The sequence below is a fragment of the Heloderma suspectum genome, chromosome 2, assembly GCF_057233095.1.
Source record: "Heloderma suspectum isolate Gila_16-S chromosome 2, 16-S_ref, whole genome shotgun sequence".
NCBI classification, from domain to species: Eukaryota; Metazoa; Chordata; class Lepidosauria; order Squamata; family Helodermatidae; genus Heloderma; species Heloderma suspectum.
In genome coordinates, this window is record NC_139459.1 from 85,328,951 (window position 1) to 85,345,229 (window position 16,279).

Genomic DNA, 16,279 nt, shown 5'->3' on the forward strand with positions numbered 1-16,279 from the left:
AGACTTCTGTTAGAAGTCCTTCATCCTCCAAAATGTAGTTCTCCATGGAAACGAAAATGACGGTTAAACTAGTTAAAGTCTGTAGCATAAGATCTGTCCTAAGCGTAGTACAGAAAGGAGGAGTGCGGTGTAGAGAGTTTCCACAGAAGTTATTTTCTACTTAGATATGCCTGTTAATGCACTAGAACTGCTGCAACACTGGTGTCAGTTTTCTTGGTGGTGGTTCTACTGTGATACTTGTGCACGTTCTCCTCTAGCAACAGATGAAGGAGATGAGCTAAAAATCTTGGAGTAATATGAAGAGTTGCCTGCTGAAAGTTGCAGGGATAACTGAGAGGTAGAGAGAGGTCACACAGAAATAAGCTGAGCAAGTAAAGGCAGTAGCATGAAGAGAAATTCATGCCAAGGTTATGTAAAAGCGTCGATACTGCTAATTGGAGAAATAATCCAGCCTCTGCTCATAATCCTTTGAAAGTTAGATGCATTCCTAGCCCGTGTATAATTGAACAATACCTATGTTTGCAACCATTAATGATTTAGAATGCCAGAAACAAGCTTTTTGAATCCCTCATGCCTATTTTTCACGCTCGACAGTTCAGTATGGGGGTGGGAGATTTAGCTTTAACAGGTTAGTGTTTTCCCATCTTTGCCACACAAATACATGACAGACTGTAGAATATATTTTATTTTAAGTTGAAGATATGAATTAGTAAGTAGCAGATCTAGCTACTCCCTACATAATTTTCAGATAGGTAATCATACTGTGCTACTACACTGAGAGCTGCTGCCACAAATAATGAATTTCCTATGAGGGTATTGCTTGTGGGTAAGAGATATGGTGGTGCATGCATTGCACACTCAACTTCCTGCATGGGTGAGAGATCTGCATAGGAGATTTGTCTTGTATAAAATGAGATGGGGAAAGAGTGTGGGAGTGAAAAGGCATACAAATATACATTTGAAAAAATACAGAGACTAGATCCTATACATATTCTAGTAGTGCTCTGAGTGGGTGTAAAGTTGTGCTTAGCAGCTTTAGAACAGGAACAACTTCAGCTAGTGCCTCAGTTGTCATAGTAACTGGAGCATCCAGTTAAAAAGGTTCACCTCTTGAACGTGTGGAGAAATTGTACAAATGACTGCAATGTGGCTTAATTGCATTTTAGAGCTATCATTTAATAGTGTTTGTGTGTTGTACTGTTTTATGTGGTTTGTTAGCCACCCTGTGTTCCTTGTGAGGAAGGGCAGGATATTAATTAATTAATTAATTAAAATAGGTGTTACACTAAGATGATTTTGTGTTCATCTTTATCCACCTGATACTTTAGGAGTCTTGAACACCTCCAGACTGATTCCCCTACTCTTGCTGGGTCGGCAAGAGAAGATGCCTAGAAGGCACCACCAGCTGTACTGATGCTTATATCTTTGTCAGCTATTCTCAGCACATTCGCTTCAATCATCTAGGAATACATATTTGTAGTTATGTGGGTTTTTCATAGTCACTCTCCTTTGTCCTCCCCACAGTTATAACAGTTTTTTTATAACATTTCACTGCAGTGGCTAAAGTGAGTGATAGAATAAGAAGTAAATTCCATTGAAATCAATGGAACCCACATCCAAGTACATGTGTTTAGCATCATTGTACCAGCAGCTCTTTTCTCTAGATCTTGCATGCTTTTATATGCTTAACATTTGTGTAAAGGAGTTCAGCAATCCTGGTGTGTTAGTTATCCAGAAAAGGCGGGGGGTCCCTGGAAAGGGCATGTCTGTTGTGGGCTTGAGTTCATTCCAAACATATCTTGCTTTTATGGGCTACGGCCCATGATGTATTTTCAGCTGTGGCTTTGATTTGCAGTGACTCAACTGAGACAGTGTTTGGACAGCAGAAATCCTGCTGATGAGATGTGTAAACTCCCACCCAAAACTCTAGGTGGTCCTACCATCTTGTCACATACCATGAGTAGGAGGATGCTGATCCTTTTAAAATATGTGATGGAGGAAAAGTTTGTAGGGCTAGTAGTAACAGGGTCAAGAAACCTCTTTAGGGCAATTGTGCAATATTTAATTTCACCGTGGTGCTCTTTTTTTTGTTAAAATCCAAAGCCCAGATTTTATTGTTCAGAGGAAAAACATGGACTCTTTACTTCTGCAATGATAGATAAGGGGGCCGTCTATATTAGATTCTGGAATTAATATTGTCATTTCTTTTTGATAAATTTAGAGAGAGAAACCTATCTCACTTTTGTGTTTTAGATCAGGAGGGTGGCTTCTGCCCACAGCATCAGGGTGTTGCATTTGCTGCCTGTCATTAGGGACTGCATCAGCTGTATTTGGCTCCATCTTAGGTAAAATGAAGCAGCAGATCCTTCTGAACTCTATAGGAACATAGGCCCTAATATGCTGTGTTCACTTACAGGGTGTGAAAGGCAAGCTGTTCAAATAGGTATATTAAGTGATAAGCAGATGTGTAGTAATTAGCATATGTTGGCAAGGAATTATTATGAATGTAGTGAAAGCAAACTGAAAACATACCTGATCACACACACACCTGCAACATACATAGGGTTCATGACATTTAAACACACACACACACACACGCTCTGTGCTAGATGGCCGAAGACTTCACTGTTCCTTTGGCAGGTGACAGGGATGTATATTGAAGAAGAAAGGAAAGGAGCAGAAGATTTCACTACTTACCCTTGTCTTGCGGACTGATCTTTAGCTCTCACTCACATCCATAAAAATATTTTTTAAATTACACAGTGTGGACCTTGGAGAGGTCAACTACCCAAACAAATGTGAAAAACGAGACCATGGGCATTTCTACACAAGGCTTTAAGACTGGGGAAAGTCTGGCATTTTTTCTAAAAGTGCGATAATGGCTGCATGTACTTCTGCAATTCCGCTATACCACAGCACCATCTAGTGGCTGTATAATGAAAACATAGAACTTGCAGAGAAAGGAAATCCCTGAAAAACTGCACTTGTAAGCACATGTAAAAGAGCTGATCTTAATCCCACAAAGAATCTGGAAGCAGAAACCCCTTTAAACATGCAGGATAAAACTCTGGTGTAGAGAAGCCCCACCACTAGTGGGCCTGGGTCTTTGGACATATATATATACTGGAGAGAGAGAGAGAGAGAATATGTGTATGTATATAGGCGTATGCACACGCACGTACGTATGAGAGAACAGATAAAATGTAGATGTCACTCAGAGATTAGATATGAATTTAAATATAAAAGGCTTCATAGATAACACAGGGATGTGCTTTTAACCAAGAATTTGGGTTCTGAACTAAAACTACATTAAAGTTTCTGTAAGTAGTTAAGAGTAGCTTTCCAGGTACGCTTCATATCTGGACCATGTCTCAGATTTAAATCTCAGTTCCCTTTGGATTAAACGGATGTCTTGTTCCTCCCATTTAGAAGAGACGACGGCGGATCGATCGGAGTATGATTGGTGAACCAACAAACTTTGTTCACACGGCTCATGTAGGTTCAGGAGACCTCTTTAGTGGAATGAATTCGGTAAGTGTTTTTGCCAGGAATCCTGCAGCATTTTATAGTGTCTCTTTGAAAAGTGATAGATTTTAGAGCATTAAACAATTTAGATTGTTTAACCCACTCTGTCACAAGTATTAGAGAAAAATGACAAATATTTATTGCTTTTATTTTTTTTTAAGGCACAGATGTTCAATGGCTCACATTACAAATTAAATTATTTGCTGATGTCATAAATCATCCAGAGTTTTATCATGATGGAGCTTACTAAATTAGGTTAGATACCTTTTGAACATGCAGTTTTGTAGCTCTAACATTTGAACTGAAAAACAAGCCAATCTTTATACAAAAGGGAGAGAGGAAATGCATCGGTACAGGAAAAGAAGAGAAGAGGAAACCTCAAACGTGCCAAGGAATCCATTACCTTATTAAGGCCTAGCTCATTTCTAGTCAAGGAACTCTTCCTCAGGGACAACAAGAAAACAAATATACAATACAGTTGCAGCTCAACACTATATATGTTCTCCTGTTCAGAAGTAAATCCCACTGTGTCCAATGGGGCATACTCCCAGGCAAATGTGTATAGAATTATAGCCTTAGCATGCAATCCTATGCATGTTTAGGCAGAAAAAAGTCCTACAATTCCCAGCAAAGCTGTCTGGGAATGCTAGAAGTTGTAGGACTTTTTTCTGTCTAAACATGCATAGGACTGTGCCCTTAGGATATTATTTAAAAACAGTAGGAATTCACTTGTATTTTTAAAACGCTAACATGACTGTTAGGATCAGCATATTCTACAACATTATTCATTCAGATGAGTAATAGGACAAAGCCTAGAACACTGACAAACTGAATCACGTATAGACTGTTTCAAATTTGCAAGTGGTGGGGAGATGTAGAATACAATGTAGGAAGCATAGTTTTATTTCTCCTTGAAGGAGACTTGCTCTGTTATCTAGCACCAAACAGAAAGCATAGAACTTTTTCACCAACACATATCATAGTCTATCATAATAAAAAAAATGTTAGCATACAGACAGCTGTAGCTTCCTCCTTGTGATCTAAAATGCTCTTTCCTGTATTGCTTTTATTATACAATAAACTCTTACAATATGAGAGTTTAGATGTCATGCTAAACTGTAGTTTAGCATGATGAGAAAGAGCTGCAGCAAGCCTCAGGCCCACATGCTCCCCACTCCCCTCCTCTGGCACAGCTACGAGGAATTTGGAAGCTTTTGTTTCCATTTTTGCTTAAATTCAGCTTGATATGCCATCCAAACTCACAAACTGGCATCAACTTTCAAACCATGGTTTTGCAGCTGGCTTGTTTAAACTAACTAGAATTAACATTAACCACAGTTTATGGTTCGGAAAATGTACTTCACTGTGGTTAATGGAAATTTGAAGTGAAAGCGCCTGATCTATTCATAGCCATGCTAGAGGAGGAGGAGGCGCATGCAAACATGTGGCTTGTACAGTTCATCCCCATCATAGTAAACTATGTTGTAGTGGTCGTCCGAACACAATCATGGTGTCTATTTAAAAATAATCCAGCATATAAAAAACTGCATGTTAAATAGTTTCTTATGAGGAATCAGCTAAGCCATCCTTAGTGCCGTCTACCTGAGCAGCTTTGAGGGATTGTTATCGCCCCGGGTCCAAAGACCAAAAAGCACATTTGCCTCCAGCTACCACATGGTGCTGGAGGAAAATTCTGAGAGTGCCTTGGACTGCAAGAAGATCAAACCAGTCCATCCTCCAGGAAATAAAGCCAGACTGCTCACTTGAGGGAATTATATTAAAGGCAAAACGGAAGTACTTTGGCCACATCATGAGAAGACAGGATACCCTGGAGAAGATGCTCATGCTAGGGAAAGTGGGGAAAGCAAAAGGAAGAGGAGCCAACCAAGGGCAAGGTGGGCGGATGATATTCTGGAGGTGACGGACTCGACCTTGGGAGAGCTCGGGGTGGCGACGGCCGACAGGAAGCTCTGGCGTGGGCTGGTCCATGAAGTCAAGAAGAGTCGGAAGCGACTGACTGAATAAACCACAAAACCACATAAAAAAGAGGGAGAACATGAATACACACACCCACAAACACCATGGATAGAAATAATGAATCTACTGTATAGTTGGACTCTAGTATTGATTTGATGGCATGACCTTTGAAACATCTCAAAGAAAATTTGTATAACCCTAGAACCTGTACAGGTAGAAAACCTCAAAGGCACACATTCCTATGTTAACACAGTTTGCTGGAAGCAAGAAGCAAGCTGCCAGTCTTTATTGGGGAGGGGAGAAACAGTATATATACGCAAACCTATGATTGTTTTCATTCAGCCTTGTTAAAACAGGGCAGAGTTAAGGTTTCATAGTTGCACATATCTGAAAGCAGCTTTGGACATTAACCTTGCCGCACAAGTACAGGGTAAACAAGTTTACCGTGCTTTCTGTTTCTCTCCAACAGCATCATGTCCAAAATGCAGCAGTTGCAAATAAAAGGTCGTTAAGGAATAGAGGAAATCCAGTCCTTTGCTGAGATGGATTGGGAACTTCCTGCTCAGGGATGGGAGGGGCAGCCGAGTGAGCTGCTTTAGAGTCACAGATATTGGGGATTTCTACACCAGCCTAAAATCCTGCATTTAAAACGGGGCTTTCTGCTTCTGTTTTAAAGGCAGGATCACAACTGATTCCCTTTACGCACACTTCCTTCTGTGTAGATGGCCATTCCCATAGTGTTATGTTTCCATGAAGAGGCATTACACACACTCCAAGTTCAGCAATACTTGCTCCTGGGTTCCTGCCCCTTTCCCTCCCCTTGCACATTACTGGTGGATGGGGACTGACACGCTGACAGCCCCCCCCCACCTCCCCCTTCCATGCTTTTGGCCAGTCCCTGCCGCTCTGCTGCTCCTCCGCTGTGCCTCCCCCCTTGCTGCCGCTCTGCTGCTCTGTTTTGAACAGGCAGGCTGAAAGTAGGGAGGAGCCAAAATGGCACGGGAGTGGGAAGGCTGAATGCCCATCAAACCTTTATCACCACCTTCAACATCATGACCACGCCCCCAGCAACCACACTCAGCGCTTCATTCACGCTAGGGGAGAAATACACGGGGAGGACATGGCGCTCCATTTGCACATATCCAGAAAATACCCATTTTTTCCATTTGAGGAAAACATGGGATAGGTGGGAGGAAATAGTGGAATAATGACTGGACAATGACGATGTCATGTAATGGACCCACACAGTTCAGTGAGTGAACTTGAGGTGTAGAGATCCCCCCAGAATCAGTGTTTCCCTTCTCAACCAGTCATTTTATGCGGCGTGGGAAGAAGAGGGAGCAAGTGCTTTGGTACTTGTACATCTGAATAACCCATCAATACATTTTCAAACCAGTTCCTCTCACTACATAAATATATACATGCGAGAGAGAGAGAGAGAGAGGTTGGTGAAAATCAGCAAAACAGCAAAACAACAAGGAAGCTCTGGATCCACTGTGGATGCAGCCAGTCTTAAGGTAAAATATATAAGAAAGATAGAAAGACTAATAACAGAGTATTCAAAAAATATATTTAAGCTAAATGTTTCGGCTTCCGCCCTCATCAGGAGCTGTGCTGTTAAATATATATCAGGAGTGGCCAATATATATATATATATATGCACACACACGCACACAGAATCAGAGAGAGAGAGAGATTAATATATTTGTGGTATGGACAATCGTGTATAAAATTATACAAGAAGGTTGAGTTCACACGACATGTCAACCAACCCGGCGAAATAAGCCACAGAGTGTGGGCTGTCATCCAAACAAACCACGGTGAGCCTGACAGACAATTGGGTTCACTGTGGGTTTTTACCCCTCCTTCCCCCTCCGTTTTCCTGATGGCACCAGCAGGTATCCCAGGGAACCCATCTTGTCTGCCTCTTAAGTCCCCCTTGCTGCGGGAACCATGACCCTGGTCACGGTTCCCAGCTTTTTTGAAATATTTCCTTCCCCACATTTGTGTAAATTGGGTCCAAAAAATATTTTTTAAATTATTTTTTTCAGCACCAGTAATGTGCATCCATGTCCCTGTATTTGTTGTTGTTGTTTTATCAGACCTGCACAAGTGCACAATTCCAACTGCCCAAAAAAGATAGGCTTGCCTTGTCTAGTACCTTGTATGTTTCAGCTGTCAAACATGCAAGGTAACTGACAAGGGGGGACTGTATATAGGCTGACTTTATAGCCTTTTACAGTTGACAGGTGGAGAAAAGGGGTGCAGATCACCCGCTTACCAGGGTGGTCCCCAGAGCTTAAGTATTGCCCCGACCCTTGGAGGTGCCCTGCTAGGAATCCCCTCTTCCCTGAATCCCCAGTATGTGTGCTTCATAGAGAAGTACAAACCACCCCCTTTTTTGCACCCTTTTGCCTTAACCACAGCTACATTTGACAGCTGTCAAAGGAGCTGTCTAAGGTTGCCACAGTTAGTGCAAACAGGAGGGAAAGGGGGTGGTGGCGTGTAGATCTCTCTGAAAAAAGTATCTACTACAAAGCAGAAAAAAAATATTTTGCACCAGTTTACCTATTACCAGCATAATTTTTTTTTCTGAAATCACAGTCTCCACTATCTGTTCAGTAGCCAGTTCATTCACACGTTTTTATATCTGCTGACCTAATTGTACAGAACGATTTTGAGACATATACTTCAATGCACATATACTGTGAAAGAGAGACCAAAACGGTTTTACATAGTACGATATTATTTACCTCCTTTAAAAAAAAAAAGGACAAAAATCCTTCTTTATTGTCAAACCACCTGTATTGCTTGAGTTTGTGCATTTAGTCATTAATTTATTACATGTATGTACCACCTTTTCCTCCAAGGAGCACAAGGCAGTGTACCTGATCCTCCTCCTCTCCATTTTAATTCTCACAACGACCCTGTGAGGTAGGGTAGCCTGAGAGTCAGTGACTGATCCAAAGTCACCCAGTGAGTTTCATGGCTGAGTGGGGACCTGAACCCACGTCTCCCCAGTCCAAACACTCTAACCACTACACCACACTGGCTCTCATGTGCACCAGTTCACATGTGCATGTTTGGTGCAACATCAAGTGATGACTTATGTATGTGAAACAGCCATCACAGGCAAAACCATTTATATAGTTTGATGTTATCTCAAACACAGTACTTTTCAGTGGAGACCACTCACACTGCAGCTGTGACTGACCAAAGCCCCCTTCATGCATTACTCACATGCAGGGGTGCTCATGCCGTCGAGGGGCTGGAGGGTGTCACCACTAGCCCTGCCCCTGAGGTCCTGCAGTTCCCAGCTCTGCTGTCAACACATTAGACCTGAACATCTGCAAGGGGAAAGCCTATGTGTGTAGAGATCCTTGCATGTAGGTTTCCTGGGACATAGTTCCAAGCTTCAAGGATGCCTAGGTGCATAGAAATCCATGTTTGTAGGCTTTCCCCGTGCAGATGTATACACTTAGCACATGGACATTGAGGACAAGCCTGAGAAAGCCAAGTGGTCTTGAGGGTGACCAGTGGTGCTTCCTCTTGATTGTGTGAGTGAATAATGCATGAAGGGTGCTTAAGACATCGAGTGATGTGCATGTATTAATCAGGACTTAGAGGACAATACTGTAAGAGGTTTTATTAGTTTCATAAGAACTAGTCAAGTCTGTGTGGAGTGAAAAGATTAAACTGCAAGAGAAGTTGAGGGGGGGGGGCAGGATAAGCATATAAATCTGCACTGTCCTTTTTCCTGCAATAGTTTGGCTTTCTATAGTCCATGTTCAAAAGTGCCACCAAATCCACATTCTTGCAATGATCTCATGCTGACGTATTGAGCTTGAGAAGCACCAGTTCATTGCTGACCATGTACCTTTCTTTCCCATCCTATTCCTCTTTGTCTAGGTGAGTTCAATTCAGAATCAAATGCAGTCCAAAGGAGGCTATGGAGGAGGCATGTCTGCAAATGTTCAAATGCAGCTTGTAGATACAAAGGCAGGATAACTGTGGGACATATTTCCAGTGAGTATGATAACATTTGCCAATGCTCTTACTTACTTCTTCTGCCTATCAGCAATAGAAAGGACACAGGTTTGCAAGCTAGTGTGCTCCTTTTAAACAATCCTTTGTAAATCACTAACTCATTTACATTTTATACCTCAAAACTCTTTGCTCCATCTGGCAGGAGCTGAATACAAGAAAGATATGCATGTAATTGTGTGTTCTGTATTATGCAACAAGTGACAAGAGCAAGTATTTCCAGTACTAATTATTAAAAGAAGATTGTGGTAAATTTTGTACACTTACCCATCAAGAGTTAGCTTTAACTCTTGTCTTTGTAGAGGGTATTTACACTTTAATTTTCCAGCAATACCAAAATCTGAAGAGTTAAATGGGATAGTGGGGAAGGGGCACTACGGTACCACTTCTCATAAGTAGGGTATAAATGCATTTATTTCAGATAAGAAAAGGTGGTTTTATCAGATGACCACTCAAGGTGGTCTTATGCTACTCAATTCCCTGACTCCTCCACACATTATTGGCTGCTGGGGGTGGGGACATCATTGGAATGATGTCAGAACATGGGGTCAGTTGTGCTACATGTTACGGTTAGGGAAAACTAAAGCAAAGATTCCCATATTCAGTGCTTGCTACCAGTGGAAGCTGATGGCTCCAATGTCAGTGGGACAGTGAATCCGCTCCAGGTTTCAGTCAGAACTCTAAAGGAGCTATCCAAGGTGCAATTACCACCAGCCTCCACCAGTTGCTACAACATGTTTTTTGCAAGCTATCTGTCTGCCGTCATTCTGAAAACATAGTTTTGCCTGTCTTACTCATTCATTGCTGTGTTCTTTGCAGGTCCTTGTGAATTTCTGTACCTTCTTTCCTGTGTCCCTCTCTTTATGCCTTGGTGACTGCTTCCTGTGCTCATGACGAGAGAAATTGATGGCTCATCATCCACCCCTTGTGATTACACCACTGAAACATTCTTGTTCTGCTGTGAGGATGATATTTATCAGACTGGTCTTGTCGTGCCTTTCAAGTGGCAGGCTTACATCTCACTGCTACCAAAACATCTGTGACATAGTATTGGTTGAGTTGCTTTTTGGAGCTTTTTTCCCCCATTTACTCTCAGCATTTTAAAACAATATTTTAAGCAATCTAAAGTCTTAACATATAGTTTGGTGTTGGGTTGAATTTTTTTTTGTGCTTCCTCTGCAAGGCCTTGTTTACAACATTCCCATCTGTGTTGATTTTTAAAATCTTTATTTCCTTCTCAGTAATTAGAAAGCGAGCAAGTTCCTATTAATGTGTTGACTCCATCATGGTTAATATAGGTCTTCTTCGTTTTTTTAAGGTCTGGGGCCTGCAAGCACAATGACCATTTCACACAGTCAGAAATGAGCAGAGTACATGACCGCATGCTATGTGAATTTGCTTGGTATGGTGGCCTGTTGGGTGCCAAAAACATTTTTTTTAAAAATGCTTGTTCTTGCAGATGGATGATACTATTGCTGATTTAAAAGTTGTGCAATGGCACCAGATCATGCCAATCTCTCTGGGGGAAGAAAGGACGTGCAACTTTTAGCTGCTTTGGAAATTCGTCATCTTAGGTTTTTGATCCAGCTGGTCTTGAAATAATAAAGAGAGCTTGCATTCATAAGGCATTTTGTTGTAAATGTTCAGTATATTTATTTTGAAAGAGCTGACCTCAAGATTGTAAGCCAGTGTAGTAACGTACAAACTAAATGTTGTGGTGGCGCTTTTGTCTGGTTAAAGAGGCATTTGTTATGTTGGCTGCTTTTCTTGTTTTCTTTGTTTTCTTTTTTTAAATGCTTAATTTTAGGCCATTCCGGCATTTCCAGTAGCAGCATGTTGAACTGCCTGCAATATTATAGCTGGAATTTAGTTGACCTCCCTAAGTAGTTGGCAGTTTCCGCGTACTAAGTATTTAGGGGCCATGTAAGTTGCTAAGAGCAACATAGTAACCTGGCAGGAACTGATGCCAGCGAAAACAACATACAGGGTGGCTTTTTGCTATATTGGTAAACAAGCCTTTTGCTCAGGTTCCAAAGCATGTTCCTCTTTCACAGAGTGTGAAAAATTGTGTTTTAATATTGCACTGTTTTTGAAATATTTCTCTGAGTGGTCCTTTTTTTTTTTCTTTCTGTCTTCCCCACCCTCATGCCCCCTTGGTCACAAGAAACTGAAGTCAGTTGATTGAACACTAGCAAAATATTTTTAAACCACATATTAGAATCCTCCTCATGCAACATTTTTAACATCTTAACTGGCAAGTGAAATAACTGAGCCTAATTGGAGAAGTTCTTAAAGTGACAAGCACACACACTCACAGACATGTTGCTGCAGAAACTCCATTTCAACAGGAAATATATATAGGAACCTCATGCAGGCCTCATTGAAACTAAAGGGGATTACACTGTACCATTGCTTTGTAGTTAATGCCTATTGGTATTTTCTCCACTCCCATTCATAATTTGTAAGGGGCAGACACAAGAATGAGGGGTAATCACATTTCACCTTTCAGAAAAAAAATTCTGGGTACTACTCCATATATAAACATTTTTCAAAAGGTAATGGGATGATATCGTTATCCAAGACCACTGCCAGGTCCAAGCCACTGAGGAGGTAATCTGTGTAAACATCTGATATGAGTAGAATCCCTTGCTCCAGTTCAGTCCATATCTATGAGTGAGCCCAGAAGTTGTTCATGGTGTATTGTGCCCACTAGCTTCCTGGGGCAGCAGGGAAACATGGCTGTAATATGATTTTATTGAGAAGGTACCTGGCTCAGGTAGTCTAGTCTGATATCTTCACTTGACTGAAGTACCTTGGGCCAAACGCCTTGTGGTCGTCATGGTCAGGATTTCAAATGTGTAAGTTCTTAAAAACTCTCTTCAAAGTGTTCTAGAGTTTCACAATTATTTTTGCTTTTATCCTCGCTGACTGAAAATCAATTCCAGGGAGCATTTTTTTGGTCCAAAATAATGATGATAATAATCTTCAGCTCAGTCGCCAGAAAAGAGAGACATATTTTTATAACAAACATACTTTTTTTGTACATTATGTTCATTCTTAAATAATGTAAGTTCAGTGTTGTCTTGTAGATATTAAAAGGAGAGTATTGACTTTTGATTCAATAAATGTTTTCTTTCAGTTGCTAGTTTATTTCTTTATCATAATCAGTATCTATCTGGAAAAACCCACTGGCCTAGATAAACATTTTAATCTTTTCAAAATTAGTACTTTTGTCTGTAAAGGAAAGGTTGGGACCATATTGGGACAGCTTTATAGATTCTCTTTTTTTATCTATTTCATTTACATACATGTACACGTACACACACACACACTACAAATTAAATAAATAAATATTAGTGCATGGTACTTGATTCTGCCATGCTGTCCTTTAAGGGTATCTTGACCCATTCTAATATCAACAAACCTATGGAGTTCAGTAAGCAGCAGAGCCAGTCAGCTTGCATGAAGCACAACTGACTATATTTGAAATATAACTCTCTCATTCTACACTTTGCGTTAAACTGCCTACCTTTTCAATACCTGTCAAAGCCAGTAACAGTGAATGCCTAATAAAAGGAAGTGTTGAGGACCAATTTTTCCCCAAAGCTCAAAAGGTGTTATTTTCTCTTCCTCAGCAATAAGGGAGGATGCACTCTGCTTATGTTCAGAGACAGCCACATTTAGTTTCCTTCACCTATCATTCAGAGAAAATGCTGTAGTTGATACCTGTAGTGCTGTAGTGTGCTGTGATAAACCCTGAAGCGCATTCTGGTTTAACCTGAAATGCAATCTAATCGTGTTGCTTATGTACTGCCATAGTTCTAAATACAGAACGTTCTGTTTTAATTCTTCGATTAGCTTGTACATAACAAAATCAAGTTCTGCATCACAGAAAAGTACCACTTTCAGTACAGAGTTGAGTGGCAGAGTGTTGATACTGAATGAGAGAAAGGAGAAATACTGATTACCTAGACAAGATATGCACGTCCTTTTAAAAATGCATTATTTATACAGTGAGCAGTATCCAACCGTGTCATTCCACTAATGCAAATGACGTTGTGCTAGTGGAAACTAGGTTCCAAACTGTACACAAGAGGAGAATCCAACTAAAGTTTCATACACTTGCGTAACTGTTGGCGCAAGCATAACTGCTTGTGCAATGGAAAGATTTGGCGGAGCTCCACTAGTACTTTTTGAGTTGGTGGAGTGACGCTATCAGATAATATCCAGTGTCATGGCTATTTGATACTTCTCAGCTAAGCAGTTAGCAGAATAAATTAAAGATTTTAAATTTATCCATCAAATAACTTTATCGAACAAGTTTAGATTTAATTAGCATCATCATTGATGAGTATTCCAGTGCCAGGATTTCATGGATTGTCAGGTGCCTTTCGTTCCATTGTCTGCTCATTGGCAGAATCAGATTTTCACCAATTTCCTGAATTTGCAGAAGTTCGCACTTGCAAAAATATGTAAATCCCTCCTCAAATGCACAAATCCTCCCAAAATGCACATTTTAATTCTTTAGCCTGTGGAGGAAATCCACATTGTCGCCCGGTGTTCTCTTATTTTACATATTTTTAATGGCTAAATTTGCATGAAATCCTGGAGAGTTTTTTGTTGTTTTGTTTTACGTCTACAAGCTGCAGAATCCATGTGACTCAAGAAAAGCCAGTTTGCTATGGACTTTGTGGGTTGGATCCATAGAAATCCGAATTCATTTGATTCCATTGCAGATTTCTCTGACATCCTACTGCCAGGTTATGAAAGCAAGAACTGCAGTTCAAGGAAGGATGTTTGGTAGCCAGAGGTGATAAATCAAATCAATAAAGCTATTCTATTCTGTGTTGACTGGCAATTGGTGAGCTCATTCGCTATAAAGGATACATATATTAATGAGGACATGCCAATGCTGGGTGTGTGTGCATGTGTGTGTTTGAAAGAGAGAGAGAGAGAGAGAGAGGTCAGTTGGCTCTTTAGCTGCTATGATAAGAGTCAACCAATTTTAAAAAATGCTAGTGTCACTTCCATTTCCACTGTAGTAGCATGACATCGTCTGCCTAGCTGAGTTTACAGCAAGCGTCTGTGGCTTATGCACACTTCTGGCCTACTTCTGACAATCGTGGCCTACTTCTGACAATCTCTATCAGGTACCACTAGAGAGGGAACCTAGTTTATCTGTGCAGCTTGGGAGGTGCTTTGATTGGTTCCCTTATGGTAGATTTAAAACTGCTGAGTGAAGGGAGGATGAGAAATCCAGGGAAAGGTCTAGCCATTGAAAAGATACACCAGCCTAGTCCCACACTTGCTTATAGGATTCCCCATCTCCCTTTGTAATGTTGGACACCTCCTGCTGTGCACGGGTGCAAGTCATAGTACTTAAGTTGTAACATAAGCAAACAAAGCTGTTTGTCAGTTAATTTTGAGTATATAGTCTGCCGTGACCAATTTGCGTGACACTTTGCGGATAAAATCAATTGTATCTATGCTGACTTAGATGCCATAACTGATACAGGGCTGGTGGATGTAACTTTGGCCCCTGCCAAAGTTACATCCACTTATACCGGACACTTCTGAGGTTGTACAGCCCAAGAATGTGGATAGGATCCTTGAAGAGGTAAGGCCTATCACTTGTGTGCTGGAACCTTGCCCTTCCTGGGTTGTAAAAGAAGCCAAGGGGGGACTGGCTGAGTGGTGAGGGTAGTGGTGAACACCTCTTTTTGGCAAAGTGTGATTCTGACTTGCCTAAAGGAGGCTGTGGTAAGATGTTTGTTTTTTAAAAAACCTCCCTGAATTCCACTGTTTTGGATAATTTCCAGCTGGTCTCCAGTATTCCATTCTCGGACAAGGTGCTGAGTGTGTGATGGCTTTTCAGCTCCAGGGATTTCTGGATGAAACGGGTTATCAAGATCTATTTCAATGTGTCTTCAGGCCTGGTTATGGGACAGAGACTGCTTTGGTCAGCCTGGTGGACAATCTACACTGGGCACTAGATGCGGGGGGGGGGGGTTGTCCCTGGGGGTGTCCCTGAGCTATTTACTCTGAGCTGGCCACATTTGGAGGTCGTTAGGGATACATGACGTCGTGGCCATCCAGCAGCCACCCTGGAGCTTATCAGGGAACAACCAGATCTCCTGAGACTGCTTAAAGTCAGATTCTTTTCCTTAAGTTGGGTTCTCCCCGGTATAGTTTCTGTGTGCCCCAACCCCCCCATTTACCTTGGGTATGCTAGCCCTGCCCAGGGGCGTGCCTTTCACCGTGACCTGGGCCAAGGGGTGTTTCCTGTCTTCTGCCCCTGTGTTTCCCAGCACAAACCAAGTAGTGTCTGTCTACTCAGAAGTAACTCCCATTGTGCTCAGTGAGGCTTGTCCCCTGAATGTACACTTCAGAATTTACAGAGCCAGCAGAACAACAGTATCAATCAAAATAGCACATTCTAAAGCACCAATTTCCTAAAGGCTGTAAAACACTTTACCAAGTTGCAATTCTCCATTGTTTGGTTTATTGTCTTCAGAAGTAATTAATTAACACCTCCTTTACAGTGATCCTGCGCACCATCGGGTTAGAAAGAGGGCTGGTTTCCCTTTCATGTCTTTCCCAGAACAAATAGGGATGTCACAGAATTCTGCCACGGACTCCAGTGAGGCCGGATTCCTTAGAATCCGGCCCCCCGGGATCCATGGCGGAATGGCCTCCCCCCCCCCCCGCCACCCCACAGAATCCCCCCGGGATG

General features: G+C 41.5%; 1 protein-coding gene across 7 annotated transcripts in view; it reads left to right on the plus strand.

The window, feature by feature from the left end:
• The window catches only part of CDC42SE2 (CDC42 small effector 2), a 101,392-nt gene extending 89,345 nt beyond the window's left edge, over positions 1-12,047 (plus strand). For all 7 annotated transcript variants that reach the window (XM_084834022.1, XM_084834023.1, XM_084834021.1 and 4 more), the window contains 3 exons: positions 3,430-3,531; positions 9,412-9,528; positions 10,366-12,047. In XM_084834022.1, coding sequence (XP_084690148.1) covers positions 3,430-3,531; positions 9,412-9,510 — 201 coding nt within the window. In that variant the 3' untranslated portion in view covers positions 9,511-9,528; positions 10,366-12,047. The remainder of the gene's footprint in view (positions 1-3,429; positions 3,532-9,411; positions 9,529-10,365) is intronic.
• The last annotated feature ends 4,232 nt before the right edge of the window (positions 12,048-16,279 follow it).